This window comes from Aspergillus aculeatinus (assembly GCF_003184765.1).
Source record: "Aspergillus aculeatinus CBS 121060 unplaced genomic scaffold BO66scaffold_69, whole genome shotgun sequence".
NCBI classification, from domain to species: domain Eukaryota; kingdom Fungi; phylum Ascomycota; class Eurotiomycetes; order Eurotiales; family Aspergillaceae; genus Aspergillus; species Aspergillus aculeatinus.
In genome coordinates this window covers 34,942-42,432 of record NW_020291538.1, presented here as the reverse complement: position 1 = coordinate 42,432, position 7,491 = coordinate 34,942, and the positions used below count along the sequence as shown (strand labels likewise).

Sequence of the window (7,491 nt, the reverse complement as noted above, 5' to 3'; positions counted from 1 at the left end):
CGCTACCAAAAGACCGCTCTGCCTGTCGAGAGAACTTTTGTCCTATCAGGCTTTGCTAGGGATCTATCAGCTTGTTTTCATCCACCTAATCCCCAGAGAGACCCCAGCGCGGTTCTCCGGTGCAAACCCGATTTCGTATTATCCATATTAGAGAAAGCAACGAGTCCGCGGGGCTCTCGACCGGCACGATGGTGAACATCACGGAGAAGATTAAGGAGTATGTTCTTCTTGTCCCCGATACCAACAAATTTAGAGGGATTATCGGTTCTGACGGCATCTTTTGTCTCGTTGCAGGATTGAAGATGAGATGCGCAGGACGCAGAGTAAGTTAACTGTTTTTTGCCCGCCGCCGCGGCTGCTCCGATGATAGCCCCGCCATACCATAATGCAATGCTAACCCGAGCAAATAGAGAACAAGGCCACAGGTGGGTGAATCCTTCCCCCCCGGAAGATTGCATTGCATGCATGAAGATCAAGTGATCCGATCCTAACATGCTACATGTCAGAGTACCATCTGGGTCTGTTGAAAGGGTAGGTGGTCAGGTCACGTTATCCAATTCCCCTTTCTATCAACATCAAACGTTCCCACCCCAAAGATACAAGAATGATGATAACTGACCAACCCTGTGCAGTAAACTCGCCCGTCTGAGGGCCCAACTCCTGGAACCCACGGGGGGCTCCGGCGGCGGTGGCACGGGGTTCGACGTCAGCAAGAGCGGCGATGCGCGCGTCGCGCTCGTCGGCTTCCCCTCCGTCGGTAAATCCACCTTCCTCAGCAAGATCACCAAGACCAAGAGTGAGACCGCCGCGTACGCCTTCACCACGCTCACCGCCATCCCCGGTGTCCTGGAGTACGGCGGCGCGGAAATCCAGATCCTGGATCTGCCCGGTATCATCGAGGGGGCTGCGGAAGGAAAGGGTCGAGGACGGCAGGTCATCTCCGCGGCTAAGGTAGGCAGCAGACTCCCTCCCTCCCCCTTATAAAATCCCACTGGTGCATTTCTTCGGACATATGGCTGGGATAGACACTGACGATTGCATTCTGGGGCTTTGGCGTGTAGACAAGCGACCTGGTCCTGATGGTCCTGGATGCCACGAAACGAGCGGAGCAACGAGCCCTGCTCGAGGCGGAATTGGATGCCGTGGGGATTCGTCTCAACAAGGAACCTCCGTACGTTCTCTAGCGGTCTTGACTCGGTCCTTTATCCTTGACTAAAATCTAACCCCAACCACAGGAACATCTACCTCAAACAGAAGAAGGCCGGCGGTGTGAAGATCACCTTCCAAACGCCCCCCAAGTACCTCGACGAGAAGATGATCTTCAACGTTCTCCGTGACTACAAGATGCTGAACTGCGAAGTCCTCGTGCGAGATGAATATGGTATGTCCCCATCCCTCAACACCTACTCAAACAACCCCCCACCCCCGGGTATAACCAATTGAAACTAACACAACACCACACCCCACCACAGCGACAATCGACGACTTCATCGACGTGATCATGAAAGACCACCGCAAATACATCAGATGGTATGTATATTTGATTCCCTACCCTATCCACCGCTCGTCTTCCCATCACCATTCAAGCCCGCCCCAAGGATAATATGATATCATCTAACAAAACGACAGTCTCTACGTCTACAACAAAATCGACGGCGTCAGCCTCGACTTCCTCGACCAACTCGCCCGCGAACCCTACACCGCCGTCATGAGTTGTGAGCTCGACCTCGGCGTCGAAGACGTCGTCGAGCGCATCTGGAAGGAGCTCCGCTTGATTCGCGTCTACACGAAGCGGTACGTTTGGCCCTGGCCCACCTTTTCCCAATTATTAAAAATCGTCTTATCTTTCCCTCTCCTTCTACTACGACAGCGGGGTCTATTTTCTCCCTTGGTAAGGCCATCTGGAGCTAATGTCTGCTATAGGAAAGGAGAGGAGCCTGATTTCTCCGAGGCGCTGATTGTGCGGCACAATTCGACGATCGAGGATGTTTGTGATAGCATCCATCGGACGCTGAAGGAGACGTTCAAGTATGCGATGGTGTGGGGTGCCAGCGCCAGACACATCCCTCAGCGGGTGGGGTTGGGGCATGTGGTGTCGGATGAGGACGTGGTTTCGATCGTGGCGAAATAATGACTTAGTGATTTTCAAAGGTTAGAAAATATAACTTGGCCAGAACCCACTTGATGAAGGGGTTATCAGCATAATGGCGAATTGGCGCTTGAAGGGCTATACCAGGTCAGGCTGGCACCAGGACATCATCTGCGCTACGACTAATGAAAACAAGTCTACGGAGACGAATGAAAGGACTATGCTTAGAAAGTTAGAAGGTAAATGTATTTACCACATTAAACTCAAAATGTACCCAAATTATGAACCGAACCATTTTGACAAAAGAAGAAACCGCATGTGATCCGACCGTACCCAAACCATGAACTCCAGTCCCAATTCAACGAATCTCTTAAGCAGCAGCGGCAGCGGCAGCGGCAGCGGCAGCCACGTTCTGCATACCGATGGTAGGCTGCACACCAACACGCTCCTTGGCCAACAAGTCAACCAAGAGAGGGCTGGGGGCGGTCTCACGGCCAGGCTGGAAAGCCAACTGGCTGTTCTTATACTTGACCACGCTGTCCAAGTAGATGTCGAAGAGGTAAGAGGAGTCCAAAGGACCACCCTTAGCCTCTGGGTGGAACTGGGTGCTGAAAATGGGACGGGTCTTGTGGATCATACCCTCATTGCTAGAGTCGTTCAGGTTGACAAAGTAGGGCTTCCAGTCAGAGGGAAGGGTATCGGCATCCACAGCGTAACCGTGGTTCTGACTGGTGATGTGGCAGCGGCCAGTGCTCAGATCCAGGGCAGGGATGTTGTGAGCACGGTTACCATACTTGAGCTTGACGGTCCGGGCACCGTTGGCCAAAGCCAGAAGCTGGTGGCCCAAGCAGATACCGAAAATGGGGACCTGGGAGGTCTCCATCAAGCGGCGAAGGTTGTAGACGGTGTCCTGGCAGTGAGTGGGGTCACCGGGACCGTTAGAGATAAAGACACCATCGAAGTGGTGGGCGACCTTGTGGATGGGGTAGTCGAAGGGGAAGACAGTGATGCTGGCTCCACGGCTGACCAGGCTCCGCAGGATGTTCTCCTTGACACCACAGTCGATGACAGCAACGTGGCATTGCGAGTTGGCGGCGCTGACGTGGAAGGGGGCCTTGGTGCTGACCTGGCGAACCAAGTGGATCTGCTCAGGGTCGACGAAGGCCTCGTCCTGATCGGCGTCATACTCCTCTCCGACGGTGATACGAGCGAGGGAGGAACCCTGCTCACGTAGGTAGGTGACAATGGCGCGAGTGTCGACACCCGAGATGGCGGGGACACCCTCGCGGGCACACCACTCGCCCAGACTCTGGACGGCAGTCCAGTGGCTGTACTGCTCGGCGACGTCGGCGACGACGACACCGGCGGCCTGGAGGTTGGGGGACTCGAAGTACTTGAGCAGACCGTGCTCATCCCGCTCAGCGGAGGGGACACCGTAGTTACCGATCAAGGGCTGGGTGAAGACCAAGATCTGACCACGGTAGGAGGGGTCGGTCAAGGACTCGGGGTATCCGACGAGGGAGGTGGTGAAGACGGCTTCACCCGAGATGTTGGAGCGGGCTCCGAAGGACTTGCCGTGGAAGATCGGACCATCTCGGATCGTGAAAGTAGCGCGTTCAGTGGCGGGACGTCCTTGACGAACGGTGGCCATGAAGCGGGACTGGACGGAGGCATTCACGGAAGGGAAGGCCTGGGCCCGGGCGGGCATGGCCTTGAAGAGTCGAGCGAACATGATTTGATATGATTTGGATGTGACGGGAAGTGAAGAAGTGGCAGGTATGTGTGGTGGCTATTCAAAAGTTTCCAGAAGCTTTCCAGAGGTGATCCGAGATGTAGTCCTGTTGGGGTCGAGGTTAGATTCTTGATGCTTGAGTTCATAGTGACGGTAGTGGTGGCGGGGCATAGCATGCATGCATAACATACCTGAGAGGTGAAGACGGAAGGTGCCAAACGCATAAGCGCGACGGTGCTGTTACCAGTCTTTATTTAAAATTGAAGTAAAAGATGAGTCTGATTAGACAGACATTGAAGGGTGTAGATGCACGGAGATATAGGATGGGATGGATGAGATGGGGAGGATTGAGTGAGTCAGAGACAAGGAGAGAGGGAGAAAGAAGGAAGGGAGCGAAGGGGAAGGCATTAAAAGAAAGAAGAGCGACCGCCGGCCCGGTCGGGGGTGGGTACGTCACGTGCCTTCCCTTTTCCTTTTCTTTTCCCTTTCCCCGCCAATCGGAAGCGGGCTATTGCCTCCCGCTATCGGACTGATGATTTTTTTTCGAAGGTTTTCTTGGGCCAGGATTTATCACGGCTGTTATTCACCGTGAATAATTATAATTGCCTCCGATGGTATCTCTACTTCTACGGCAGACTCCCCTCCGTCCCTGAGCCGTGCGTCCGTGACTCACGACGAACCGTACCGTACCGTAGTGTAGGCATTTGAGTCGCTATTGATGTAACTCCTCCACTGCAGAATGGGTCTATTGCTGCTGCGCTCCATTCATTACCTAACATCTTGCCTCCCCAACAGCCATCTGGGGATATCCTTGACTAATATCATCCTTTACCCCAGAAGCCATCAATGGCCCTGATAAGACAAATGACACACTGATTAATGCCCCCGGGTGTGCGTTGAGTGTATACGTCGTAGACTTCAGGATGGATATGTACGGAGTACTGTATGGGTATAATTCATGCTGCAAAAGCACAGGATCCTAGCCCTCGGAATATCGACTGGATGGACAGTAAGTTATCGCCTCCAGAAGCACCAGACCCACCAGTTGGGTGGAATGAATGGCTGGGAGCAGGGGCTTCCGGATGCAGGCTGGATCTCCGATGATCTTGCCCGAATCGCTGCTGTCCACACATGCAGGGGATCCTCAACAATTCGATAGATCACATCCTTGATATCAACTCGACTTCTTCACCGCAGTTGTCAACTGCAGTCAACTGCAATGCAAGTTGGCAAACTTTTTCCCATGCGAAACTTCGACCTCAATCAATTCCAGGGTCTGTTGGTTCAATTGGCCAGGAGAGGATGCTTTTCCTCACCGATGATAGAAGTCACACAATTCTGTCTGTTGTCAACTTGTCGTAAATGCAGGCAAAAAACTTGTCGTAAATGCAGGCAATAATGGGGCAGACGACAGGCCCAGCATGTCCATGAGGATGTGAACTTCCCTCAGCATAATCCTCAGGCGTTATCTTGCCCACTGTAGCCAAGAAGTTAAGACTGTTAAGATAGAGATAGAGAAGGTTTATGCGGCAGCACAATGCAGCCACGAATCACACAGCTGACTCAGCGATGCAAGACCACCACCACCACCACAACAACATCACATGTTCTTCTCCTCGTGTAGTTCGACGATTCGCTTGGACCCCTCCAAATCAACTCCGAAACAACGCCAGTCCTCCCATTACTGACTGTACAAGCACAACATCTCCGAGTGATCCGGTAACCACATCAAGCCGGCTGAAATATGCACTATCCAGACACCCGTCATGACCGAACCCCCCAGAAAGCGCTCGCGAGTGGCCTGCACCTCGTGCCAATCGCGCAAGCGCAAATGCACCGGGGACCAGCCCTGTTCAACCTGCGTTCAATTCGGGGTAGATTGCCACTATGACCTGGAGTCGCGCAAGAAGCGAGACGTGCGGCTGTTCCAGTTGCAGTCCACCCCGTTCCTGGGGGGACTTCCCAGCCTCACGCCGGATGGGTTAGGTGGTAGCCTTGCCGCCAGCAGCCGGTCAGCGGAATCATCCTCCAAACCCTCGCCCGATGAGACCGCAGCGCGGCTCAACTCGCTGGACGCCAACTCCGGCGCCGCGTTCGCCAGACGCCTCGGCCTCAAGATCGACCCGACCAACGCGCCCAAACTGCATCTCTTCGCCTGGAACATGGGCGCCCGGCACCCTTCCCCATCCCCGGCCGCAACCATGCCTGCTGCCGCTGCATCATTCTCCGCCGTCAAGGCCCTGCCCATCGTGGATCAGATCTCGCAAGATGAGATGCGCGCGCTGGTGGCCGTGTTCTTCGAGAAGGTCGACCCGTGCTACAGCTTCATCGAGCGCGACGACCTGCTGCGCAACCTGAGCCGACGGTGGCTCCCGGCGACGGCCGAGTCCGCCCTCGCCTACGGCGCCTTCGACGCGGTCCTGTGCGGCGTCGGGGCGTTTGGTTGCCTGTTCTCACAGCGGACGGCCACTCCGGCGGAGCTGCAACTGGCGGAGAGCGCCCGGACGATGCTGGAGCAGCATATGGTGTCCGATGCGCCGCCGTCCGTGGAGCTGGTGACCGCCTGGGTGCTACGTGTAGCCTACCTTCGCATGACCGCCACGCCGAACGCAGCCTGGATGGCCAGTTGTTCGCTGATGCACCTCATCGAAGCGACAGGCTTGCACCTCGAACTCCCCGGTGGCGGCGGCGACACGACCACCACTGCCCTTAGCCAACCTGTGGAACCGTGCGACCCGGAACTGCGCCGCCGGCTCTTCGGCATGGCCCGCCATCTGAACGTGTGGATATCGTTCGAGCTCGCCCGCTCGCGCGTGGTCCTGCACGGCGCCACCTCGCTGCCGCCGACGCCCCGCTCGCCGAGCCATCCGACGGAGATCTTCGGCCTGCTTCCGATGTCTGAGAGCCTCGACCCCAATAAGACGCAAGACGCGCCCGCCCTGGAATCCGCGCTGACGGACGTCCTCAACCTGGTGCTCACCCAGCCCCCGCTGATTCTGGTCCAATGTAATCTGATGCTCTGCGTCTACCGCCGCCTCCGAGCCCTGAACTGCATCATATCCGGGGCACTGCTCGATCGGGTCCTGGCCCTCGCGGAGAAGGGCCTCCGCGCAGCACGCGAGATGGTGGCGTCGAACTGTCCCTGGCACCAGGCCGCCAACGTGCCGTTCCAGGTCGTGTGTACGCTGCTGGCTATTGACAACCGGGCGGCGCTGATGATGCTGAGCGACGCCATGTCCACCCTCCGCGAGGTCGTGGCGGCGTACGACACCGAGGTCATGCGGGAGGCCTACAGTACGGCGTACCTGCTCATGCTCCTGCACCAGCGGCAGAAGGAGGAGGACACCAAAGTGCTCAAGGATGTGTTGCACGTGCACTCGGCTGCCTCGACGTCGCAGATCGAGGCGGGACAGACTGCGTCGACTACGGAGCCGCACCACTCGCTGGCCGACTATCCAGGGTTCTCCTGGCTGAGTGATCTACTAGTTGACATGCCTAGTCTCCAGCACTTCGACATGGAACGGTTCATGTACACCGACATGCCGGGGCCCTTGGCGGAGACTCCCGGGGCCGGGTCGGTTTCTACCAGCTGAATTCCGGACGGAGAATCAAAGCGATCAGATTGAGAACGATGATGGATATACAACCGGTTATAATCTCTCGAAAGAGC

General features: G+C 56.1%; 3 protein-coding genes across 3 annotated transcripts; 2 read left to right on the top strand and 1 right to left on the bottom strand.

Annotated features, from left to right (window-relative positions):
* Positions 1–2,305, top strand: BO66DRAFT_475335 (putative GTP binding protein (Gtp1)). The gene is made up of 10 exons (XM_025653221.1): positions 1–217; positions 295–323; positions 411–425; positions 507–531; positions 633–951; positions 1,062–1,171; positions 1,236–1,381; positions 1,473–1,530; positions 1,630–1,794; positions 1,924–2,305. The coding sequence occupies exons 1-10, from the start codon at positions 189–191 to the stop codon at positions 2,129–2,131; spliced, it is 1,104 nt and encodes a 367-aa protein (XP_025498840.1). The 5' UTR covers positions 1–188; the 3' UTR covers positions 2,132–2,305.
* Positions 2,306–2,313: 8 nt separating this feature from the next.
* Positions 2,314–3,930, bottom strand: cpa1 (carbamoyl-phosphate synthase (glutamine-hydrolyzing) CPA1). The gene has a single exon (XM_025648297.1). The coding sequence runs from the start codon at positions 3,819–3,821 to the stop codon at positions 2,460–2,462; it is 1,362 nt and encodes a 453-aa protein (XP_025498839.1). The 5' UTR covers positions 3,822–3,930; the 3' UTR covers positions 2,314–2,459.
* Positions 3,931–5,413: 1,483 nt separating this feature from the next.
* On the top strand, positions 5,414–7,466 carry BO66DRAFT_218768 (putative C6 transcription factor). The gene has a single exon (XM_025642658.1). It carries the CDS (start codon positions 5,588–5,590, stop codon positions 7,412–7,414), a length of 1,827 nt encoding a protein of 608 aa, XP_025498838.1. The 5' UTR covers positions 5,414–5,587; the 3' UTR covers positions 7,415–7,466.
* Positions 7,467–7,491: the final 25 nt, after the last annotated feature.

Coding starts and splice junctions, on each gene's coding strand:
- BO66DRAFT_475335 (XM_025653221.1), top strand. CDS start 189: ATGGTGAACATCACGGAGAAGATTAAGGA. Junction 1,382..1,472: donor CCTCGTGCGAGATGAATATG/GTATGTCCCCAT, acceptor ACCCCACCACAG/CGACAATCGACGACTTCATC. Junction 1,531..1,629: donor CACCGCAAATACATCAGATG/GTATGTATATTT, acceptor ACAAAACGACAG/TCTCTACGTCTACAACAAAA.
- cpa1 (XM_025648297.1), bottom strand. CDS start 3,821: ATGTTCGCTCGACTCTTCAAGGCCATGCCCGCCCGGGCCCAGGCCTTC.
- BO66DRAFT_218768 (XM_025642658.1), top strand. CDS start 5,588: ATGACCGAACCCCCCAGAAAGCGCTCGCGAGTGGCCTGCACCTCGTGC.